Source organism: Oreochromis aureus, linkage group 14, assembly GCF_013358895.1.
Source record: "Oreochromis aureus strain Israel breed Guangdong linkage group 14, ZZ_aureus, whole genome shotgun sequence".
In the NCBI taxonomy this organism is placed as follows: Eukaryota; Metazoa; Chordata; class Actinopteri; order Cichliformes; family Cichlidae; genus Oreochromis; species Oreochromis aureus.
Genome location: NC_052955.1, coordinates 36581380 through 36608824, shown reverse-complemented (window position 1 = coordinate 36608824; position 27445 = coordinate 36581380). Strand labels below are relative to the sequence as shown.

At 37.5% G+C, this 27445-nt stretch overlaps 1 protein-coding gene across 3 annotated transcripts in view; it reads right to left on the bottom strand.

The window, feature by feature from the left end:
- The window catches only part of LOC120443675 (Na(+)/H(+) exchange regulatory cofactor NHE-RF3-like), a 182452-nt gene that overhangs the window by 122166 nt on the left and 32841 nt on the right, over positions 1-27445 (bottom strand). The window contains exons 11-12 of one of the 3 annotated variants that reach the window (XM_039622900.1): positions 4224-4307; positions 2697-3813 (exon numbers count right to left, since the gene is read on the bottom strand). The exons of 1 other annotated variant lie outside the window; for it this stretch is intronic. In XM_039622900.1, coding sequence (XP_039478834.1) covers positions 3781-3813; positions 4224-4307 — 117 coding nt within the window. In that variant the 3' untranslated portion in view covers positions 2697-3780. Of the gene's footprint in view, positions 1-2696; positions 3814-4223; positions 4308-27445 lie in introns of those variants that run through there. One more of the 3 variants, XR_005615586.1, reaches the window with a different exon arrangement.

Genomic DNA, 27445 nt, shown 5'->3' with positions numbered 1-27445 from the left:
ATGTCCGTGGGCAAGTTAATGAAATCCAAATTGCTACAGATCCATCCATGGGAGTGTCTGTCACCAAGTTATTGTTCATAGGTCTGATTGTTGAGCATACTGTGTAAAATATTAGTTAAAAAAAAACAAAAAAAAAAACAAAAAAAAAACCCTGATAACTCACAATAGAGCACCAATGTACCAATTTGAGAAAACAATTTGCTCACTTTGAATTTGATGCCAGCAACATGTCTCAGAAAAATTCATAGTGTTAGAAAAACACTGGAAAAGTAAGTGGTAATAAAAAACAACTAGGGCATTACTTTGCATCTGATTAGATACATTGCAAACAGGTCAATAACATGTTTTGGATATAGAATCATGTTATTGACTGCTAGAAGCCATACTACACAGGCCTGCCTGCAGTCCAGACATTGCACTAGCTGAAACTATCTGATGCATCATGAAACAAAAAATATGACAAAGACAACCCAGGACTGTTGAGCAGCATTGCCTTATATCAGACAAGAATGGGACAACATTCTTCTCAAAAAGTCCAGTAATGGTTTGCCAGTTCCCCAAACATTTATGTGTTGTTGTCATTCAGTTAAATCCAGTTGTATTTATATAGCACAATTCACAACAGTTCCCTCAGTGCACTATAAATCCCAATAATCACACTCCTTTCTAACAGGAAAAAACATCTGGCAGAGCCAGGTTCACAGAAGGCCAGGCACTCATTGTGACCAGTTGGGGATTGAAGGGAAAGAGAAGAGACACAGAACAAAAGACACACTGTGAGAGAAAGAAAGTTTAATTTAAAAAAAAGACACTATGGGAGAAAGAGAGCTTGATATTTACGAATATAGTAGTGGCGTATGAAGGGAAAAGAGGTGAGTGAAGTTCTTCTTAAATAAAATTGAATTGAATTTAGAACACAAACTTATTTGGCTTCTTAAAAAAAATATTTCTGCATTTCCTATAGAACAGATCTCAAGTTAGACAAACTAGCTGCATTACTACACTATTACCAAAAAATACTGTAAATTTGATATAACAATTATGGTCCCTTAACTTGCTTCTTTCAATGTGGACGAGTAGCAGCTCTACTATACCCCTCTTGAATTGCGCTTCACCACGACAGACTGGTATAGCGTCCACATCACTGCAGCTGCGGCAACATCCATCTGTCGACCTCTCGTTCCTCACTCTTGAACAAGACCCTGCGATACCGAAAGTCCTCCAACCAGGGCAGAGTAGGCACTCCATCCTTTTCGTCTGAGGACCATGGCCACAGATTTGGAGGGGGGATGTAGGTAAAGGTCGGGAGTTCAAATCCACTGAACGGCTACCCTGAGGTACCCCTGAGCAAAGTACCTTCTCTACCTTCTCTTGGTGGCTGCCCACTGCTTCACTGAGTCAATGGGTTCAATTCAATTCAATTCAGTTTTATTTATATAGCCCCAAATCACAACAACAGTCGCCTCAAGGTGCTTTATATTGTAAGGTAGACCCTACAGTAATACATACAGAGAAAAAAACCCCCAACAATCATATGACCCCCTATGAGCAAGCACTTTGGCAACAGAGGGAAGGAAAAACTCCCTTTTAACAGGAAGAAACCTCCGGCAGAACCAGGCTCAGGGAGGGGCGGCCATCTGCTGCGACCGGTTGGGGAGAGAGAAAGAAGACAGGATGCAAATGCACAGGACTAATTTCTTACAGGATTTATAAAGTATACATTGTACACTGTCATTCCCACCATTCCACACTCAGCCACCGCCTGATGTCTAACCAATCCCAATAGTACACCTCTTCAACTTGATGGTGATTACCACCACAACAAGCACCAACCATCTCGCAGCCGGAGCTCCTTGCAGGAGCCTCAACATTGCCCATTCTGACTGAATGTCCCCAGCCTCCCCAGATTGCTTTTGTGTGTGCTAGGTCTGTCTGTCATGCGCCCCTGCCACCTGATCCAACTCACCACAAGTGATGGTTATTAATATTTTGGAAAACCAAAGATCTTTCTGATGATTCAGTTGTGGAATTTAACTAATTTTTTTTTGAAGAATCTAAATTACTTTATTTTCAGCTATAAAGCCAAATTAGATTTTAACCCTTAAACAGCCCACTAATCTGGTTTATAGTTTATAGAATTTCACAACAAAACATGTATCTAAAATATTCTTGTTTCTTAACAAAACAAATACTATTAAAACTAACAAATACTAGTATTATTTAAAATGAAATTAAACAGTTAAATATAAAAAATAAATGTTAGTTAAATATAAAAAAAAGCTTGCTAGGTATGGTTAGATTTGACAATAACAGATGCCACAGATATTCGAAAGCAGCCACTAAGAATTTGAATAAATTTAGGGAGTAAGAATATACAGTTAATATGTTATAAAAGTTCATATGAATTGAAAACAAGCCTGAACCCCTAAGGGCTGCACCCTCTGGAAATGTTTCATCTCGGCTTCAATCTAGAAGCTGCAACTCTCACTTTTCCATTTTAAATTAGCAACAGTAAATTTGCTCAGACTTTTATATAAGGTTTTTAAAGCTGTGGGGTTAATTTTTTTAACCAACATGAGCTGCGAGACAGCAGTGAGCATTGGTGATACAAAAGCTAGGCTAACACTGGCTAGCAAGCAAGATCATAAACCAAAGTGCTAAACTGCAAGAAGGCACAAAAACAGTTTGAATAAGAATAAACATTTACTCATTAAATCAGTGTATCACATATAAGAATCACAGAAATGTCAACAATAATCTCTTAAACTGAAGCTTCTCCATCTACATACAGGTTTGCTCAGCATATTCCAGAGAAAAAAGTCGTGCCATGAACATGTGGATTGATCTGTGCAAGGGATGAGGAAAGCAGTGACATGGCATTTTCAAACCATATAATTTTATTCTTCTGCCTGAAAAACTGCCTTTTGTCTGTTTCTCTCCAAAGTCTTTCGATAATGAAACAAAACAAAATGAAATGACCATATCATACGGTTTTATTTTACAAAGGGCATTTTACGACCTAAGATGCAGTTTCTCAATCTAGTTCTTTGTTTTTGTCTAAAAAAAAAAAAGAAGCAAAAAGCAAATCAGAAATGGATTAACTAATTAATCTGGACTAATTAATAATTGTAGTTGTACTACGCACAACTGGGTGACTTGTTTTTTATATACAAAAGTCCAACAGCAGCAGAGAGGCATAAAAGGGAAGCCAAAAGCTCAAGTAAAGTAGGTACCTGTGAATTTAACCTACTTAAGTTATTATTTATTGATCTTTTATTAGATATTTGCACACAAAGAAGGCATAGGCACCAAAAAATATTCAGGAGGTTTTGTGACTTGAATTAACTAGGTGACAAAACAAAAATCTCTTAATGAACAGTCGGTTCATTAATTGAGAGGACTGAATGAATAAAATACAGAATCTCTATGCACTGATGGCACATTGTCAAAATATATTTTTGTACCAAGTATATGAAATATCTAGGCGTATACAGAGAAGTAATTATTCAGTTTTCAGTCAATATGATGACAGCATTACTAACACAATGAAGTCATTTGTGAATTTATAACTACAAAGAAGTAAAATACTACTGTTTTGTCGCAAATCTGGTGATCAGTGTCCAAATCAAAAGGGAGGCTGCCCATAACCAAGCATGCCTGAATCCAGACGAAGACATTGTCTTCAGTCACATCTTCATCAGCTGTTAAATCTTTAATTTTTTTAAAGTTAAGCTCTGTCCACTGGATGGCCTTGGTCAATTCTATTTTTGTTCGTTGCCATCACAAGTAAATATAATGTGTTCTCTCAGAAATCTGTAAAATATAGAAAATGTCATGAAACACAATGCAATGCAAACGACAATTAATTTTGTAAATGGACTGTATTTATATGCTAGAACATCTCATTAACAACATAAATAATGACTTGAGCTCGGCAAAAGGCAATTCTTCAGCCAGAAAGGAGTATAGAAAAGTGAAGTGAGACAGCCATCACAAATGGTATGTTTTAAACATGATCTTTAATATGAATATAATTTTGTTAACAAGATAAATGTATCTTGTTAGCAATTAACAATTTAATTTAATTTAAATTGTTCATTATCACTAGGCTGTTGCCTGGTAAGAATGAACCACCAGAGCATTTAATCACAAAAATGCATTGTAGGCATTATAGGTATACAAAGACATAATGAGGGGAGCAGTCCATGAAGGACTTAAAATACCTTGGTCAATGGACCTAAATCTTCAGAGATTTCCCTTGTGAGGTAACTAGATTCTGTGCAGTATTCACTCTGGCCAGGAGGGTACTACAAGACAAACCCAGAGTCAAATCTAGATTCCTTGTGATTTGTGAATAGACTTGAAATGAATTGAATTAAATATGTATAACAAAACTGTTGAAATAGGCAGCCTACTAGCAACTTCAAATAATCTTCAAATAAACAGACCAGAAAATCCTGGCCAAATCCTTGGCCAGAAAAGATTGGTCCATACATGGCTATGCTTATTGCTTAGACGGGTTTTTTTTTTTTTTTTCAGACAGACACTTATTTTATAATTTCATATACTTCCTCTTGACAGCCTAAAAATAATCTAAATTCGGCTAATCTAGTCCATATAGGCAGAAAAAACAACTGGTGTGAGAATCCTTGGCTTGCGAAGCTTGTCTTTTTTGTTTTGTATGCTAAGCAGAAAGAAGGAGGCCAAGGACTGGAGAGTGATAGAACCACTATCTAGGATGAAACAACAAAGATGAGTATTATCAGGAAGATGGCAAAAACCGATTATCTGCTTTGTGAATACCTCAGGCATCAGAAACCCGAGAAAGAAGACAAGCAAGGAGAAGAACCATCACAGGAGGACATGCCCCTGCATCCCTGTGTGGTATGTACCACTGGCAGATAGAAAAGCAGCAGGGCCGTTACGCCAGGCTGCTCTTTGTTGACTTTAGCTCTGCTTTCAATACGATACTCCCGGACAGACTAATAGTTAAACTGCTGGAAATCGGACTTCCTTCTACCACCTGCCGCTGGATCAGAGACTTCCTGTCAGACCGTATACAGAGAGTTAGAGTGGGGCCTCATCTTTCCTCAGCCCTCAGCCTCAACACCGGCTCTCCACAAGGCTGTGTACTGAGTCCCCTACTGTACACTCTGTACACACATGACTGTGTTAGTACCCACCCAGACAACGCAGTCATCAAGTTTGCAGATGATACCACCGTGGTGGGGCTCATCTCAGGGGAGATGAGACGGCGTACAGAGCTGAAGTTCAGAGGCTGTCAGATTGGTGTGTAGATAACAACCTGGACCTCAATACCACCAAGACAAAAGAACTGGTAGTTGACTTCAGAAGGAGGAAGTCCGAGCTGCAGCCTGTCAGCATCAACGGGGAGTGTGTGGAAAGGGTCTCCAGTTTCAAGTTTCTGGGTGTGCACATAGACACAGACCTCCAATGGAGCTCTAACACCTCTGCGGTCTTAAAGAAGGCCCAACAGCGTCTCCACTTTCTGAGAATCCTCAGAAAAATGGACCTGAAGAAGGAGCTGCTGACCGTCTTCTACCGCTGCTCCATTGAAAGTGTGCTGACATATTGCATCGGTGTATGGTTCTCCAGCTGCACCACAGCACACAGAAAGGCACTCCAGAGGGTCATCAATATGGCCCAAAAAATCATTGGACATCCTCTTCCCTCCCTGAAGGACCTGTACAGCACTCGCTGTCTCAAGAGGGCACGCAGCATCCTACGAGACTGTACACACCCAGGACACCGGGTGTTTAAGCTGCTGCCGTCTGGCAGGAGGTTCAGGCTGCTGAGGTCCCGAACAAACAGACTCAGGGACAGCTTTTACAACAGGGCAATAGCCCTAATCAATGCAAATAGCTGACCTGATTGGCTACCTGCCTGGACTTTTTTTAGGGGGAGGTAACAATGTTTAAAACAATAACAACTAGAAAAATTTGCATTTCCTGCGAAAATGCAGTGTGGATGCTGTAATGCTGAAGCTGTCTGCTGAAACTAGCAGAAAAAGCTGAAAAGTTGCAGAATTTGTAAAAACTTTGCAGAAGCAAAGGAACTTTGCTAAAATGTAGTAACTTAGCAAAACTGCAATATCTTAGAGGAAACATAATACTTGGCAGAAATACAATAGCATAGCAGAACTTAGCAGAAATATTGTAACTTAGCAGAAACACGATAACTTCTCAAAAATACAAGAATTTAGGAGAAATAGTATAAGATAACAGAAAGAATATATTTAGCCAAACATTCTTAAACATTACAGAAATACTAGAAAGAAAAATATAATATAGTAGAAATACTATGATTTAGCAGAAATACTGTAATCAGCACATATACTGTAACATGACAGAAATTCCTCCACTTAGTAGTAATACTGTAACATAAAACAAATGTTATGATTTGGCACAAAAACCATAATTTGGCAAAATACTATGATTTAGCAGAAATACTATGATTGAGCAGAAGTACTAAGATGTAGTAAAAGTACTTTGATTTAACAGAAATATAATTATGGAGGAGTAATACTTTAAAATGGGAGAAATATTGATACACACACACATACACAGAGCCTAAAGGGAAGAGTATTTGTGCCATGGAGTGTTAACAAGAATCTGAGGTCCATATTAGAAAAGCTGCTAAAATCATAAAAGTTTGCAGAATTGTAATAAATGATGAATATGAATTAGTGGTCTGTGATAGTGTATTAATTTGTAGGGAAAAAAAACATGTTGCCCAAGGTGTAATTGAACCCACGACCTTTGGTTGTTGCAGACCTGTGTCATTACCAACTGCGCCACTGGGAAAGAGAGCGAGCGCCTGGAAAACAGGGTGATGAGCAGTCAGAATTAGATCGCGGTGAGAGGCGAAAACGCTGTTTTTGGAGTTACAAAACGTCGTGTAACTCAAAAAAACGTGGACTAGAAGCATAATTCTTGTACTGGGTGAATCAGCGTGCATTTCGTGTACTTTGACTGTGATTTGCATTGCTCTTTGTACATCTGTCGCTGAGATATGACGAGAGAAGAAAGGGCAGACCTCAGATATGATTGGCTGGCTGGGAAGCCGTGCAGGCCCTGATATGTATTTGTATGTATCAGTCCTCACAGAGGATTAGCTGCCTGGGGACCTGGCAGAAATATATACAAATAGTATGATTAAGCATAAATACTACATTTAGCACAAATACTATAAAATGGCAGAAATACTATAATTAAGCAGAAATACTATATTTGGCAGAAACACTATATTTAGTACAAATCTTATGAAATAGCAGAAATAGTATGATTTAGCAGAAATGCTGTATTTGGCACAAATCTCATAAAATAGCAGAAATAGTATGATTTAGCAGAAATGCTGTATTTAGCACAAATACTGAAAAGCAGCAGAAATGCTATGACTTAGCACAACAGTAATAACTTATAGAAAAATTGGAAAAGCAAAATGGACAGCTGGAAAAATCCTGAACATGCTAAGGGTCCCTCAAATCTAATTGTTAATTGAAAAAAAAAAAAAAATCAGCAAAAAAAAGTATAACAGTCACACAATCACAAATATGGGCACATATGGAAACACACATGCACAGAGAGACACACACAGGACCAAATTCAGTTAACCAGTCTAAATATATTGAATTTAAGTGATATAATAAGATGCTCCCATCAAAAGGCTCTCTCTCGCTCTCTCTCTCTCTCTCTCACACACACACACACACACACACACACACACACAGAGCCTAAAGGGAACAGTATTTGTGCCATGGAGTGTTAACAAGAATCTGAGGTCCATATTACAAAAGCTGCTAAAATCATAAAAGGTTGCAGAATTGTAATAAATGATGAATATGAATTAATGGTCTGTGATAGTGTATTAATTTGTAGGGAAAAAACACATGTTGTCCAAGGTGTAATTGAAACCATGGCCTTTGGGTTGCAGACCTGTGTCATTACCAACTGCGCCACTGGGAAAGAGAGCAGTGCGCCTGGAAAACAGGGTGATGAGCAGTCAGAATCAGATTGCGGTGAGAGGCGAAAAACGCCGTTTTTTGCAGTTACAAAACGTCGTGTAACTCAAAAACTAGGTGGACTAGAAGCATAATTCTTGTACTGGGTGAATCAGCGTACTTTCGTGTACTTTGACTGTGATTTGCATTGCTCTTTGTACATCTGTCGCTGAGATATGACGAGAGAAGAAAGGGCAGACCCCAGATATGATTGGCTGGCTGGGAAGCCGTGCAGGCCCTGATATGTATTTGTATGTATCAGTCCTCACAGAGGATTAGCTGCCTGTGGACCTGGCAGAAATATATAGAAATAGTATGATTAAGCATAAATACTACATTTTTTTAGAAAACTATATTAAGCACAAATCCTATAAAAAGCAGAAATACTATATTAAGCAATATAAATATCCTCTAAAATCCTATAAAAAGCAGTAAAACTGTACTATGATTTGGTAGAAAACCCTAATTAATCAAAAATACTAAATTTGGCAGAAATAGCAGAAACACTATATTTAGCACAAATCTTATGAAATAGCAGAAAGAGTATGATTTAGCAGAAATGCTGTATTTAGCACAAATCTCATAAAATAGCAGACATAGTATGATTTTGCAGAAATGCTGTATTTAGCACAAATACTGAAAAGCAGCAGAAATGCTATGACTCAACACAATAGTAATAACTTAAATAGAAAAATTGGAAAAGCAAAATGGACAGCTGAAAGAATCCTGAACATGCTAAGGGTCCCTCAAATGTAATTGTTAAATGAAAAAATCAGCAAAAAAAAGTATAACAGTGACACAATCACAAATATGGACACATATGGAAACACACATGCACAGAGAGACACACACAGGATCAAATTCAGTCAACCAGTCTAAATATATTGAATTTAAATCATATAATAAGATGCTCCCATAAAAACTCTCTCTCGCCTCCTCCTCTCTCTCTCTCTCTCTCACACACACACACACACACACACACACACACACACACACACACACACACACACACACACACACAGGGAGACAAGCAAGTTTCTAGGTCAGTCAAGCAGCCTGGGAGCTGCTAAATTTGAATCCACCAATCAGAGAGGCTGTGTACTTTTTCCCGCCAAAACAGGTGCAGCCGTTTTTACACACTCAGCACAGAGAGAGACAGGATTTCTGCAGTGTATTTCTCATAGTGAGGATTCCTCTCAAACAAACGGCCATAATTTCCTAACCGTGAGGGGCTAGCACGGTCATTCTTACACCGTTTTGTTCAGAAAGAGATGGGGAATCTTCAAGTGTTAACAATTTATCATTAAAATATGAATTATTAAAGATATTTGACTTCTAATGCACCATAACTGAGTAGAGGCGAAGCAAAAACTGCCTTGACCTGCCCTCAAACAAGCTTTCTAACTCTAAATCTATTTGGAGTATCGATATCATTCTTTCACCGTAAGAGACAGCAGGCTTTGGTGAACAGTCATGGAAATTTTCAGGTCTCTGTGGAAATCTATCAAAAAGATATGACGAGAGAAAAAAGTGGTTCATTTCCAGAGTTTGAAAGCTGAAGAAATCTGAGCGAAGGACGAATTTCCTACCCTCAAACAAGTCTAACTCATTTCAGAACGGTAATAGGTGAGAAAAAAATTCTTGAATTGTGAGCGTCAGGAGTGTCTGAAGATATACGGGGACAAGCCTCATGTCGTAACTTCGCTTCGTTAAGGAGATATGACGATTCGAATATGCCTCTCATTAGAGAAATCAAGCGATGATTTTGAACAAACTCTCCATTGACTTTCTATGGAGAGTTTTCTGACTTTGTGTTGGTCTGAGGAGATTTGCCAAAATTCTATAAATCTCACAACAATGATAGTGACATTTTCTGAAAGCCAGCAAAAATACCTACGTTTTGATGTATAATTTGTGTGGGTTGAGTGAAAATTGAGCGAGTAGCAAGAAGTTGTTCGGACATGAAGAGAAAATTGCCAAAGGTACAGTGGCTCACTTAGAACCAACTGCATAGCAACCATAACAACGCATGTATTTTGTGAAAAATCACAAAGATGAAACTCAAAACTTAAAGAGGGATAAGATGAAAACGGTAACAGATATGAAAAAGCTGAATCATTCATGAATAACCCAATAATTTGTGAACATTTTAAAATTTGAATGGTTGTTCTAGGCGAAAGTATGAGAAAGTAGTTAAGTTTCAAAAAAGAGTAAGTTTTAGCAGAATTGCGGAAGTTTCCCATTCATTTCAATGGGACAAATTAAAGGAAAAAAGCTTAATATTTTAAAAAGTATAAGAGCAGAAAATACCAAAAGTCATAGCCGGGATTAGCAGAAATAGCAGAATAGTTTAAAATTTGAACGGCAAAAATCGGCTGAAAATTGTGGAAGTAGATAAGGTCCAAAAAACGTACGGAAGCAACTTGAAGATGAAGAATAATAATAAAGAACTAGAAAAATTTGCATTTCCTGCGAAAATGCAGTGTGGATGCTGTAATGCTGAAGCTGTCAGCTGAAACTAGCAGAAAAAGCTGAAAAGTTGCAGAATTTGTAAAAACTTTGCAGAAGCAAAGGAACTTTGCTAAAATGTAGTAACTTAGCAGAACTGTAATATCTTAAAGGAAACATAATACTTGGCAGAAATACAATAGCATAGCAGAACTTAGCAGAAATATTGTAACTTACCAGAAACACGATAACTTCTCAAAAATACAAGAATTTAGGAGAAATAGTATAAGATAACAGAAAGAATATATTTAGCCAAACATTCTTAAACATTACAGAAATACTATGATTTAGAAAAAAAGTACAACATAGCAGAAATGCTGCGATTTATCAGAGACACTGTAATATACTATTAATATTGAAATTTAAAAAAAAGTACTATGTTTTAGCACAAATACTGTAATTTGACAGAAATACTATCATTTGGTAGAAATACTATGTTTCAGCAGAAATACTCCAGTTTAGCACAAATATTATAATATAGGAGAAACACTATTCTATAGCAGAAATGCTATATTTAGAAAGAAAAATATAATATAGTAGAAATACTATGATTTAGCTGAAATCCTACAATATAGCTTAATAACAATGATTTAGAACAGATAATATGATTGAGCAGAATAGTAATAACTTAAGTGAAAATATTGGAAAGGTAAAATGATAAGCTGAATAAAAAGGAACATGGTTAAGTTCGCTCAAAACTAATTTTTGTTCACCTGTGAAAAATAAAATAAAAATTCATTTAGAAAAAAAAAAAAAATATAGAAAAGCCAACAGATACACAAAATCAAATATGGATACACAAATCACCAAATACACAGAAAATCAAATATGGATACACAAATGTACAGTGAGAGACACACACAAACAGGGTCTATGCCAGTCAACCAGTCTGAATATATTATATTTTTATCCACCAATGAGATGCTGCCCTAAAAAGGTCTTTTGTGTGTCTTTCTTTCTCTTTCTCTCTCTCTGTCTCTCTCTCTCTCTCTCTCTCTCTCTCACACACACACACACACACACACACACACACACACACACACACACACAGCAGCAGCAGCAGCAGCAAGTGAACAGGGGCTGTTAACAGCATGTTTCTAGGTCAGTCAAACAGCTGTGAGCTTCTCAATTTGAATCCACCAATCAGAGAGGTTGTGTGCTTTTTCCCGCCAAAACTGGTGCACCAAGTGCAGGCTTTTACACATGCAGCAGAGAGAGACAGGATTTTGCAGTCTATTTCTCATAGTGAGGACTCCCCTCAAACAAACAGCCATAAATTCCTAACCGTAGGGGCTAAAACAGTCATTCTGAGACCGTTTTGTTCAGAAGACATGGGGGAATCTTGAAATGTTGACCATTTAAAATACAAATATGAAATATTAGAGATATATGACATAGATGATTGGTGGGCTTAGAAGCCACGAAGGTCCCAATATGCAAATTTAAATGTGCCAGGACTCAGATATGATTGGCTGGCTGGGAAGCCATGAAGGCAACAATATGCAAATTTAAATGTGCCAGGACCCAGATATGATTGGCTGGCTGAGAAGCCATGAAGGTCCCAATATGCAAATTTGAATGTGCCAGGACTCAGATATGATTGGCTGGCTGGGAAGCCATGAATGCCCCAATATGCAAATTTGAATGTGCCAGGCCTCAGATATGATTGGCTGGCTGGGAAGCCGTCCAGGTCCTGATAGGTAAATTTGAATATTACAGTCCTTACAGAGGACTGACTCCCTGGGGACCTGGCAGAAATATATAGAAATACAATGATTACCCAGAAATACTGCATTTAGTAGAAATACTATGTTTTAGCACAAATACTATAAAATGGCAGAAATACTATAATTAAGCAGAAATATTATATTAAGTACAAATCCTATAAAATAGCAGAAATAGTATGATTTAGCAGAAATGCTGTATTTAGCACAAATACTGAAAAGCAGCACAAATGCTATGACTTAGCACAATAGTAATAACTTAAATAGAAAAATTGGAAAAGCAGAATGGACAGCTGAAAAAGTCCCACAAGCACAGAGAGACACACAGGATCAAATTCAGTCAACCAGTCTAAATATATTGAATTTAAATCATACAATAAGATGCTCCCATAAAAACTCTCTCTCGCCCTCTCTCTCTCTCTCTGTCACACACACACACACACACACACACACACACACACACACACACACAGGAGAGAAAATCAAGTTTCTAGGTCAGTCAAGCAGCCTGGGAGCTGCTAAATTTGAATCCACCAATCAGAGAGGCTGTGTACTTTTTCCCGCCAAAACAGGTGCAGCCGTTTTACACACACAGAGCACAGAGACACGATTTCTGCAGTGAATTTCTCATAGTGAGGATTCCCCTCAAACAAATGGCCATAATTTCCTAACCGTAGGGGCTAGAACGGTCATTCTTACACCGTTTTGTTCAGAAGAGATGGGGAATCTTAAAGTGTTGACAATTTATCATTAAAATATGAATTATTGAAGATATTTGACTTCTAATGCACCATAACTGAGTAGAGGCAAGCGAAATCTGCCTTGACTTGCCCTCAAACAACGCTTTCTAACTCTAAATCTATTTGGAGTATCGATATCATTCTTTCACCGTAAGAGACAGCAGGCTTTGGTGAACAGTCATGGAAATTTTCAGGTCTCTGTGGAAATCTATCAAAAGATATGACGAGAGAAAAAAGTGGTTCATTTCAGAGTTTGAAATCTGAAGAAATCTGAGCGAAGGACTAATTTCCTACCCTCAAACAAGTCTAACTCATTTCAGAACGGTAATAGGTGAGAAAGAAATTCTTGAATTGTGAGCGTCAGGAGTGTCTGAAGATATACTGGGACAAGCCTTATGTCTTAACTTTGCTTCGTGAAGGAGATATGACGATTCGAATATGCCTCTCATTACAGAAATCAAGCTGTGATTTTGAACAAGCTCTCCATTGACTTTCTATGGAGAGTTTTGAGACTTTGTGTTGGTCTGAGGAGATTTGCCAAAATTCTATAAATCTCACAACCATGATAGTGACATTTTCAGAAAGCCAGCAAAAATACCTACGTTTTGATGTATAATTTGTGGAAGTTGAGTGAAAATTGAGCAAGTAGCAAGAAGTTGTTCGGACATGAAGAGAAGACTGCAAAACCTTCAGTGGCACACTGGAAGCCAAGTGCATAGCAACCATAACAACGCATGTATTTTGTGAAAAATCACAATTTTGCAACTCAAAACTTTAAGAGGCATAAAAGTAAAACGGTAAAAGATTTGAAAAAGCTGATTTATTCCTGAATAGCCCAATAATTTGAGAACATTTTAAAGTTTGAATGGTTGTTCTACGTGAAAGTAGGAAAAGTAGTTAAGTTTCAAAAACAAGCAAGTTTTAGCAGAATTATGGAAGTTTCCCATTCATTTCAATGGGACAAATTAAAGGAAAAAAGCTTAATATTTTAAAAAGTATAATAGCAAAAAATACCAAAAGTCATTGCCGGAATTAGCAGAAATAGCAGAATAGTTTAAAATTTGAATGGTGAAAATCGGCTGAAAATTGTGGAAGTAGATCCACGGCGAAAAACGTACGGAAGCAACTTGAAGAATAACTAGAAAAATTTGCATTTCCTGCGAAAATGCAGTGTGGATGCTGTAAAGCTGAAGCTGTCAGCTGAAACTAGCTGAAAAAGCTGAAAAGTTGCAGAAATTGTAAAACCTTTGCAAAAAATTGTAATAACTTTGCAGAAGCATAAGAACTTAGCAAAAATGTAATTACATAGCAGAACTGCAATAACGTAAAGAAAACATAATACTTGGCAGAAATACAATAACATAGCAGAACTTAGCAGCAGAAATTAGAATAAATATTGTAACTTAGCAGAAACAAGATAACTTTTCAGAAATACAGGATTTTAGCAACCATGGTACAAGATTACATAGATGCTTTATTTAAACAAAATACCTAAACATTGCACAAATACTGTGATTTAGGACAAATACTACAACATAGCAGAAATGCTGTAATTCAGCAAATATACTATGCTATGACACAAATAGAAAGAATATGCTCAAATACTATGATTTTGCTCAAATAATATGATTAAGCAATAATACTAAGATTTAGCAGAAATACTGTATTTAGCACAAATACCAAAAAGTAGCAGAAATACTATAATTTAGCATAATAGTAATAACTTGCACAATTACAAATATGGACATGGTAAATGGCCTGTATTTATATAGCGCTTTTATGGTCCCTAAGGACCCCAAAGCGCTTTACATATCCAGTCATTCACCCATTCACACACTGGTGATGGCAAGCTACGTTGTAGCCACAGCCACCCTGGGGCGCACTGACAGAGGCGAGGCTGCTGGACACTGGCGCCACCGGGCCCTCTGACCACCACCAGTAGGCACACAATAAGATACACCCATAAAAGGCTCTCTCTCTCTCTCTCTCTCTCTCTCTCTCTGTCATACACACACACACACAGCAGAAATGCTATGACTTAGCACAATAGTAATAACTGAAATAGAAAAATTGGAAAAGCAAAATGAACAGCTGAAAAAATGCTGAACATTCTAAGGCTCCCTCAAATGTAATTGTTGAAAAAAAATCAGCAAAAAAAAGTATAACAGTCACACAATCAAAAATATGGACACATATGGAAACACACAAGCACAGAGAGACACAGCATCAAATTCAGTCAACCAGTCTAAATATATTGAATTTAAATCATACAATAAGATGCTCCCATAAAAAACGCTCTCTCGGCCTCTTCTCTCTCTCTGTCACACACACACACACACACACAAACACACACACTAGCAGCAGCAGCAGCCAAATAGCCTGGGAGCTGCTGAATTTGAATCCACCAATCAGAGAGGCTGTATACTTTTTCCCGCCAAAACAGGTGCACCTGTTTTTACACACACGCAGCACAGAGACAGGATTTGTGCTGTCTATTTTTCATAGTGAGGATTCCCCTCAAACAAATGGCTATAATTTCCTAACCGTAGGGGCTAGAACAGTCATTCTTACACCGTTTTGTTCAGAAGAGATGGGGGATCTTAAAGTGTTGACAATTTATCATTAAAATCTGAATTATTGAAGATATTTGACTTCTAATGCACCATAACTGAGTAGAGGCAAAGCGAAAACTGCCTTGACTTGCCCTCAAACAATGCTTTCTAACTCTAAATCTATTTGGAGTATCGATATCATTCTTTCACCGAAGAGACAGCAGGATTTGGTGAACAGTCATGGAAATTTTCAGGTCTCTGTGGAAATCCATCAAAAAGATATGACGAGAGAAAAAGTGGTTCATTTCCAGAGTTTGAAATCTGAAGAAATCTGAGCGAGAGATGAATTTCCTACCCTCAAACAAACCCAATTCATGGCCAAATGGTAATAGGTGAGAAAGAAATTCTTGAATTGTGAGCATCAGGAGTGTCTGAAGATATATTGGCACAAGCCTCATGTCTTAAATTTGCTGCGTTGAGATATGACGATTTGAAAATGCCTCTCATTAGAGAAATCCAGTGGAGATTTTGAACAAGCTCTCCATTGACTTTCTATGCAGTTTTCAGACTTTGTGTTGGTGTGAGGAGATTTGCCAAAATTCTATTATACAGAAACTGTAATCAGCACATATACTGTAACATTTTAGAAATTTCTCCACTTAGTAGTAATACTATAACATAACACAAATGTTATGATGAGTTGAGCGGCTGGTACTCTGGTGCAGTCAGCACAATCTGGAGCTGAACACTCTTAAAACTGTAGCGATGACAGTGGACTTCAGGAGACATCCTCAACTCTGCCCCCCCTCATCATATCAGACAGCCCTGTGTCGACTGTGGAGATCTTGAAGTTGCTGGGTACCACCATCTCCCAGGACCTGAAGTGGGAGACCAACATCAACTCCATCCTCAAAAGACCCAGCAGAGGATGTACTTCCTGAGACAACTGGGGAAGTACAGTCTTCCACAGGAGCTGCTGATCCAGCTCTACACTGCAGTCATTGAGTCTGTCCTGTGCTCCTCCATCACAGTCTGGTATGGTGCAGCCACTAAACAGGACAGGTGCAGACTGCAGCGGACTGTACTGGGCAGCAGAAAGGATCATCGGCGCCCCCTGCCCTCCATCCAGGATCTGTACCTCTCAGGAAACGGGCAGGGAAAATCATCACAGACCCCTCACACCCTGGACACAGACTTTTTGATCTGCTGCCCTCTGGCAGACGGTACAGAAGCCTGCAGACCAGGACCACCCGACACAGGAACAGTTTCTTTCCCCTCGCCATCTCCCTTCTAAACAGTTGAACTGTCACACTGCTCCCACTGCCAGACTGCAACTGCACCTTATGTACATTCTGTAGTATTCATTCCACCTCATTTCATTTCTGTATTTTATGTATATACGTTTAGATTAGTTATTTATAGTTGGTTTACACAGCTTTGTGTATGTATGTGTATGCATGTGTAATGTATATATAGATACGTGTGTGTGTGTGTGTGTGTGTGTGTGTGTGTGTGTGAGATTTACATTGCTGTGCTCGAGAGCCACCATCTACCGGAACCAAATTCCTTGTATTTGTCTGCACATATACTTGGCCAATAAACACGATTCTGATGATTTGGCACAAAAACCATGATTTGGCAAAAATACGATGATTTAGCAGAAATACTATGATTGAGCAGAAGTACTAAGATGTAGTAAAAGTACTTTGATTTAAGAGAAATCAATTATGGAGGATAATACTTTAAAATGGGAGAAATATTGATACACACACACATTCACAGAGCCTAAAGGGAAGAGTATTTGTGCCATGGAGTGTTAAGAAGAATGTGAGGTCCATATTAGAAAAGCTGGTAAAAAGTTTTGAGAATTGTAATAAATGATGAATATGAATTACTTGTCTGTGATAGTGTATTAATTTGTAGGGCAAAAAACGTGTTGTCCGAGGTGGAGTTGAACCTGCGACCTTTGTGTTGTAGAGCTGTGTCATTACCAGCTGCGCCACTGGGAAAGACAGTGAGCCCTTGGGGAACAGGGTGATGAGCAGTCAGAATTAGATCGCGGTGAGAGGCAAAGAGCGCCGTTTTTTGGAGTTATAAAACGTCATGTAACTCAAAAACTAGGTGGACTAGAAGCATAATTCTTGTACTGGGTGAATCAGCGGACTTTGGTGTACTTTGACTGCGATTTTCATTGCTCTTTGTACATCCGTCGCTGAGATATGACGAGAGAAGAAACGGCAGACTTCAGATATGATTGGCTGGCTGGGAAGCCATGCAGGCCCTGATATGTACATTTGAATGTCTCAGTCCTCACAGAGGACCTGGCAAAAATATATAGAAATAGTATGATTAAGCATAAATACTACATTTAGCAGAAATACTGTATTAAGCACAAATCGTATAAAAAGCAAAAATACTATATTAAGCAATATAAATATCCTATAAAAATCCTATAAAAAGCAAAAATACTGTAATATGATTTGGTAGAAAAACTATAATTAATCAGAAATACTATATTTGGCAGAAATACTGTAATCAGCACATATACTGTAACATTTTAGAAATTTCTCCACTTAGTAGTAATACTATAACATAACACAAATGTTATGATGAGTTGAGCGGCTGGTACTCTGGTGCAGTCAGCACAATCTGGAGCTGAACACTCTTAAAACTGTAGCGATGACAGTGGACTTCAGGAGACATCCCTCAACTCTGCCCCCCTCATCATATCAGACAGCCCTGTGTCGACTGTGGAGATCTTCAAGTTGCTGGGTACCACCATCTCCCAGGACCTGAAGTGGGAGACCAACATCAACTCCATCCTCAAAAAGACCCAGCAGAGGATGTACTTCCTGAGACAACTGGGGAAGTACAGTCTTCCACAGGAGCTGCTGATCCAGCTCTACACTGCAGTCATTGAGTCTGTCCTGTGCTCCTCCATCACAGTCTGGTATGGTGCAGCCACTAAACAGGACAGGTGCAGACTGCAGCGGACTGTACGGGCAGCAGAAAGGATCATCGGCGCCCCCCTGCCCTCCATCCAGGATCTGTACCTCTCAAGAACCAGGAAACGGGCAGGGAAAATCATTACAGACCCCTCACACCCTGGACACAGACTTTTTGATCTGCTGCCCTCTGGCAGACGGTACAGAAGCCTGCAGACCAGGACCACCCGACACAGGAACAGTTTCTTTCCCCTCGCCATCTCCCTTCTAAACAGTTGAACTGTCACACTCCTCCCACTGCCAGACTGCAACTGCACCTTATGTACATTCTGTAGTATTCATTCCACCTCATTTCATTTCTGTATTTTATGTATATACGTTTAGATTAGTTATTTATAGTTGGTTTACACAGCTTTGTGTATGTATGTGTATGCATGTGCAATGTATATATAGATACGTGTGTGTGTGTGTGTGTGTGTGTGTGAGATTTACATTGCTGTGCTCGAGAGCCACCATCTACGGAACCAAATTCCTTGTATTTGTATGCACATATACTTGGCCAATAAACATGATTCTGATGACTGGGCACAAAAACCATGATTTAGCAGAAATACTATGATTGAGCAGAAGTACTAAGATGTAGTAAAAGTACTTTGATTTAAGAGAAATCAATTATGGAGGAGTAATACTTTAAAATGGGAGAAATATTGATACACACACACATTCACAGAGCCTAAAGGGAAGAGTATTTGTGCCATGGAGTGTTAAGAAGAATGTGAGGTCCATATTAGAAAAGCTGGTAAAAAGTTTTGAGAATTGTAATAAATGATGAATATGAATTAGTGGTCTGTGATAGTGTATTAATTTGTAGGAAAAAAACATGTTGTCCAAGGTGGAGTTGAACCCACGACTTTTGGGTTGCAGGCCTGTGTCATTACCAGCTGCGCCACTGGGAAAGACAGTGAGCACTTGGGAAACAGGGTGATGAGCAGTCAGAATTAGATCGCGGTGTGAGGCAAAGAGCGCCATTTTTGGAGTTACAAAACATCGTGTAACTCCAAAACTAGGTGGACTAGGAGCATAATTCTTGTACTGGGTGAATCAGCGGACTTTGGTGTACTTTGACTGCGATTTTCATTACTCTTTGTACATCCGTCGCTGAGATATGACGAGAGAAGAAACTGCAGACCTCAGATATGATTGGCTGGCTGGGAAGCTGGCAGAAATATATAGTAATAGTGTGATTAAGCATAAATACTACATTTAGCAGAAATACTGTATTAAGCACAAATCCTATAAAAAGCAGAAATACTATATAAAGCACAAATCCTATAAAAAGCAGAAATACTATATTAAGCAATATAAAAATCCTATAAAATGGTATAAAAAGCAAAAATACTGTAATATGATTTGGTAGAAAAACTATAATTAATCAGAAATACTATACTGGGCAGAAATACTATATTTAGCACAAATCTTATAAAATAGCAGAAATAGTATGATTCAGCACAATAGTAATAACTTAAACAGAAAAACTGGAAAAGCAAAATGGACAGCTGAAAAATGCTGAACATGCTAAGGGTCCTTCAAATGTACTTGTTAAATGAAAAAAAAACTGAGCAAAAAAAGTGTAACAGTCACACAATCAGAAATATGGAAACATATGGAAACACACATGCACAGAGAGACACACACAGGATCAAATTCAGTCAACCAGTCTAAATATATTGAATTTAAATCATACAATAAGATGCTCCCATAAAAACTCTCTCTCGCCTCTCTTTCTCTCTCTCACACACACACACACACACACACACACACACACACACACACACACACACACAGGAGAGAGAAGTAAGTTTCTAGCTCAGTCAAGCAGCCTGGGAGCTGCTGAATTTGAATCCACCAATCAGAGAGCCTGTGCACTTTTTTTCCCGCCAAAACAGGTGCATGCAGCACAGAGAGACACAGGATTTTTGCAGTCTATTTCTCATAATGACGACTCCCCTCAAACAAATGACCATAATTTCCTAACTATAGGGGCTAGAACGGTCATTCTTACACCGTTTTGTTCAGAAGAGATGGGGAATCTTAAAGTGTTGACAATGTATCATTAAAATATGAATTATTAAAGATATTTGACTTTTAATGCACCATAACTGAGTAGAGCAAAGCAAAAACTGCCTTGACTTGCCCTCAAACAACGCTTTCTAACTCTAAATCTATTTGGAGTATCAATATCATTTTTTTCACCGTAAGAGACAGCAGGCTTTGGTGAACAATCATGGAAATTTTCAGGTCTCTGTGGAAATCCAACAAAAGTTATGACGAGAGAAAAAAGTGGTTCATTTCCAGAGTTTGAAATCTGAAGAAATCTGAGCGAAGGACAATTTCCTACGCTCAAACAAGTGTAACTCATCTCAGAACGGTAATAGGTGAGAAAAAAATTCTTGAATTGTGAGCATCAGGAGTGTCTGAAGATATACCGGGACAAGCCTCATGTTTTAACTTCGCTTCGTTAAGGAGATATGACGATTCGAATATGCCTCTCATTACAGAAATCAAGTGGTGATTTTGAACAAACTCTCCATTGACTTTCTATGGAGAGTTTTCAGACTTTGTGTTGCTCTGAGGAGATTTGCCAAAATTCTATAAGTCTCACAACAATGATGGTGACATTTTCGGAAAGCCAGCAAAAATACCTACGTTTTGATGTATAATTTGTGGAAGTTGAGTGAAAATTGAGCAAGTAGCAAGAAGTTGTTCGGACATGAAGAGAAGACTGCGAAACCTACAGTGGCACACTGGAAGCCAAGTGCATAGCAACCATAACAACGCATGTATTTTGTGAAAATCACAATTTTCCAACTCAAAACTTTAAGAGGCATAAAAATAAAACGGTAAAAGATTTGAAAAATCTGATTTATTCCTGAATAGCCCAATAATTTGAGAGCATTTTAAAGTTTGAATGGTTGTTCTACGTGAAAGTAGGAAAAAGTAGTTAAGTTTCAAAAACAAGCAAAATTTAGCAGAATTGCAGAAGTTTCCCATTCATTTCAATGGGACAAATTAAAGGAAAAAAGTGGAATATTTTAAAAAGTATAACAGTAATAAACACCAAAAGATATAGCGATCATTAGCAGAAATAGCAGAATAGTTTAAAATTTGAACGGTGAAAATCGGCTGAAAATTGTGGAAGTAGTTAAGTGCCAAAAAAAGTGAAAAAGTGGCAACTAGAATAATAATAATAAAGTATAAAGAATAAAGAGAAACAGGAACTCAATAGTGTGGATGCTTAAAGCATCCACACAATAATAAAGTAGAATAATAAAGAATAAAGAGAAACAGGAACTCAATAGTGTGGATGCCTAAAGCATCCACACAACTAGAAAAATTTGCATTTCCTGCGAAAATGCAGTGTGGATGCTGTAATGCTGAAGCTGTCTGCTGAAACTAGCAGAAAAAGCTGAAAAGTTGCAGAATTTGTAAAAGCTTTGCAGAAGCAAAGGAACTTTGCTAAAATGTAGTAACTTAGCAGAACTGTAATATCTTAGAGGAAACATAATACTTGGCAGAAATACAATAGCATAGCAGAACTTAGCAGAAATATTGTAACTTACCAGAAATACGATAACTTGTCAAAAATACAAGAATTTAGGAGAAATTGTATAAGATAACAGAAAGAATATATTTAGCCAAACATTCTTAAACATTACAGAAATACTATGATTTAGAAAAACAGTACAACATAGCAGAAATGCTGTGATTTACCAGAGACACTGTAATATACTATGAATATTTTAATTTTATATGAATACTATGTTTTAACAAAAATACTCCAGTTTAGCACAAATATTATAACATAGCAGAAATACTATTCTATAGCAGAAATGCTATATTTAGAAAGTAAAATATAATATAGTAGAAATACTATGATTTAGCAGAAATCCTACAATATAGCTTAATAACAATGATTTAGAAGAGATACTATGATTGAGCAGAATAGTAATAACTTAAGTGAAAATATTGGAAAGGTAAAATGACAAGCTGAATAAAAGGAACATGGTTAAGTTCGCTGAAATCTATTTGTTATTCACCTGTGAAAAAATAAAACAAAAATACATTTAGAAGAAAAACAAATAAGAACAGTCAACAGATACATAAGAAATCAAATATAGATACACAAATGTACAGAGAGAGAGACACACAGGAGGGTCTATGCCAGTCAACCAGTCTGAATATATTACATTTTTTTTCCAACAATGAGATGCTACCCTAAAAAGGGTCTTTCTGTGTATCTCTCTCTCTCTCTCTCTCTCTCTCTCTCACGCACACACGCGCACACACGCACGCACGCACACACACACACACACACACACACACACACACACACACACACACACACACACAGCAGCAGCAGCAGAAAGTGAACAGGGGCTGTTAACAGCATGTTTCTAGGTCAGTCTTGCAAGCCTGGGAGCTGCTAAATTTGAATCCACCAATCAGAGAGGCTGTGTACTTTTTCCTGCCAAAACTGGTGCACCAAATGCAGGCTTTTACACATGCAGCACAGAGAGAGACAGGATTTTTGCAGTCTATTTCTCATAGTGAGAATTCCCCTCAAAGAAACAGCCATAAATTTCTAACTGTAGGGGCTAAAACAGTCATTCTTAGACCATTTTATTCAGAAGACATAGGGGAATCTTGAAATGCTGACCACTGAAAATAAAAATATGAAATATTAGAGATATATGACATAGATGATTGGTTGGCTTAGAAGCCACGAAGGTCCCAATATGCAAATCTGAATGTGCCAGGCCTCAGATATGATTGGTTGTCTTAGAAGCCATATAAAAAGCAGTAAAACTGTACTATGATTTGGTAGAAAAACTATAATTAATCAAAAATACTATATTTGGCAGAAATACTATTTTTTAGCAGAAACACTATATTTAGCACAAATCTTATGAAATAGCAGAAATAGTATGATTTAGCAGAAATGCTGTATTTAGCACAAATACTGAAAAGCAGCAGAAATGCTATGACTTAGCACAATAGTAATAACTTGAATAGAAAAATTGGAAAAGCAAAATGGACAGCTGAAAAACTCCTGAACATGCTAAGGGTCCCTCAAATGTAATTGTGAAATGAAAAAAAAAATCAACAAAAAAAAATATAAGTCACACAATCACAAATATGGAAACATATGGAAACACACATGCACAGAGAGACACACACAGAATCAAATTCAGTCAACCAGTCTAAATATATTGAATTTAAATGACACAGACAGACAGACAGACAGCAGCATCAGCAAGTGAACAGGGGCTGTTAACAGCATGTTTCTAGGTCAGTCAAACAGCTGTGAGCTGCTAAATTTGAATCCACCAATCAGAGAGGCTGTGTGCTTTTTCCCGCCAAAACTGGTGCACTAAGTGCAGGCTTTTACACATGCAGCACAGAGAGAGACAGGATTTTTGCAGTCTATTTCTCATAGTGAGAATTCCCCTCAAACAAACAGCCATAAATTTCTAACCGTAGCGGCTAAAACAGTGATTCTTAGACCATTTTATTCAGAAGACATAGGAGAATCTTGAAATGCTGACCATTTAAAATAAAAATATGAAATATTAGAGATATATGACATAGATGATTGGTGGGCTTAGAAGCCACGAAGGTCCCAATATGCAAATTTAAATGTGCCAGGACTCAGATATGATTGGCTGGCTGGGAAGCCATGAAGGCAACAATATGCAAATTTGAATGTGCCAGGACTCAGATATGATTGGCTGGCTGGGAAGCCGTCCAGGTCCTGATATGTCAATTTGAATATTACAGTCCTTACAGAGGACTGACTCCCTGGGGACCTGGCAGAAATATATAGAAATACAATGATTACCCAGAAATACTGCATTTAGTAGAAATACTATGTTTTAGCACAAATACTATAAAATGGCAGAAATACTATAATTAAGCAGAAATATTATATTAAGTACAAATCCTATAAAATAGCAGAAATAGTATGATTTAGCACAAATGCTGTATTTAGCACAAATCTTATAAAATAGCAGAAATAGTATGATTTAGCAGAAATGCTGTATTTAGCACAAATACTGAAAAGCAGCACAAATGCTATGACTTAGCACAATAGTAATAACTTAAATAGAAAAATTGGAAAAGCAAAATGGACAGCTGCAAAAGTCCCACAAGCACAGAGAGACACACACAGGATCAAATTCAGTCAACCAGTCTAAATATATTGAATTTAAATCATACAATAAGATGCTCCCATAAAACTCTCTCTCGCCCTCTCTCTCTCTCTCTCTCTCTCACACACACACACACACACACACACACACACACACACACACACACACACACACAGGAGAGAAAATCAAGTTTCTAGGTCAGTCAAGCAGCCTGGGAGCTGCTAAATTTGAATCCACCAATCAGAGAGGCTGTGTACTTTTTCCCGCCAAAACAGGTGCAGCCGCTTTTTTTACACACACAGAGCACAGAGACAGGATTTCTGCAGTGAATTTCTCATAGTGAGGATTCCTCTCAAACAAATGGCCATAATTTCCTAACCGTAGGGGCTAGAACAGTCATTCTTACACCGTTTTGTTCAGAAGAGATGGGGAATCTTACAGTGTTGACAATTTATCATTACAATATGAATTATTGAAGATATTTGACTTCTAATGCACCATAACTGAGTAGAGCAAAGCAAAAACTGCCTTGACTTGCCCTCAAACAACGCTTTCTAACTCTAAATCTATTTGGAGTATCAATATCATTCTTTCACCGTAAGAGACAGCAGGCTTTGGTGAACAATCATGGAAATTTTCAGGTCTCTGTGGAAATCCATTAAAAGATATGACAAGAGAAAAAGTGGTTCATTTCCAGAGTTTGAAATCTGAAGAAATCTGAGCGAAGGACTAATTTCCTACCCTCAAACAAGTCTAACTCATTTCAGAACGGTAATAGGTGAGAAAGAAATTCTTGAATTGTGAGCATCAGGAGTGTCTGAAGATATCTGGGGACAAGCCTCATGTTTTAACTTCGCTTCGTTAAGGAGATATGACGATTCGAATATGCCTCTCATTAGAGAAATCAAGCGATGATTTTGAACAAACTCTCCATTGACTTTCTATGGAGAGTTTTCTGACTTTTGTGTTGGTCTCTGGGGATTTGCCAAAATTCTATAAATCTCACAACAATGATAGTAACATTTTCTGAAAGCCAGCAAAAATACCTACGTTTTGATGTATAATTTGTGTGGGTTAAGTGAAAATTGAGCGAGTAGCAAGAAGTTGTTCGGACATGAAGAGAAAATTGCCAAAGGTACAGTGGCTCACTTAGAACCAACTGCATAGCAACCATAACAACGCATGTATTTTGTGAAAAATCACAAAGATGAAACTCAAAACTTAGAGAGGATACGATGAAAACGGTAACAGATATGAAAAAGCTGAATCATTCATGAATAGCCCAATAATTTGTGAACATTTTAAAATTTGAATGGTTGTTCTAGGCGAAAGTATGAGAACGTAGTTAAGTTTCAAAAAGAGTAAGTTTTAGCAGAATTGCGGAAGTTTCCCATTCATTTCAATGGGACAAATTAAAGGAAAAAACGTAATATTTTAAAAAGTATAAGAGCAAAAATACCAAAAGTCATTGCCGGAAAGAGCAAAAATAGCAGAATAGTTTAAAATTTGAACGGTGAAAATAGCACAAAAATTGTGGAAGTAGTTCTGCTAAAAACGCACGGAAGCAACTTGAAGAATAATAAAGTATAAAGAATAAAGAGAAACAGGAACTCAATAGTGTGGATGCTTAAAGCATCCACACAATAATAATAAAGAATAAAGAGAAACAGGAACTCAATAGTGTGGATGCTTAAAGCATCCACACAACTAGAAAAATTTGCATTTCCTGCGAAAATGCAGTGTGGATGCTTTAAAGCTGAAGCTGTCTGCTGAAACTAGCTGAAAAAGCTGAAAAGTTGCAGAAATTGTAAAAACTTTGCAGAAGCAAAGGAACTTTGCTAAAATGTAGTATCTTAGCAGAACTGCAATATCTTAGAGGAAATATAATACTTGGCAGAAATACAATAGCATAGCAGAACTTAGCAGAAATATTGTAACTTACCAGAAGCACGATAACTTCTCAAAAATACAAGAATTTAGGAGAAATAGTATAAGATAACAGAAAGAATATATTTAGCCAAACATTCTTGAACATTACAGAAATACTATGATTTAGAAAAATAGTACAACATAGCAGAAATGCTGCGATTTACCAGAGACACTGTAATTTACTATTAATATTGAAATTTTTTTAAAAAGAATACTATGTTTTAGCACAAATACTGTAATTTGACAGAAATACTATCATTTGGCAGAAATACTATGTTTCAGCAGAAATACTCTGGTTTAGCACAAATATTATAACATAGCAGTAATACAATTATATAGCAGAAATGCTATATTTAGAAAGAAAAATATAATATAGTAGAAATACTATGATTTAGCAGAAATACTGTAATCAGCACATATACTGTAACATGACAGAAATTCCTCCACTTAGTAGTAATACTATAACATAAAACAAATGTTATGATTTGGCACAAAAACCATAATTTGGCAAAATACTATGATTTAGCAGAAATACTATGATTGAGCAGAAGTACTAAGATGTAGTAAAAGTACTTTGATTTAACAGAAATACAATTATGGAGGAGTAATACTTTAAAATGGGAGAAATATTGATACACACACACACACAGAGCCTAAAGGGAAAGTATTTGTGCCATGGAGTGTTAACAAGAATCAGAGGTCCATATTAGAAAAGCTGCTAAAATCATAAATGTTTGCAGAATTGGGAAAGAGAGCGAGCGCCTGGAAGACAGGGTGATGAGCAGTCAGAATTAGATTGCGGTGAGAGGCGAAAAACG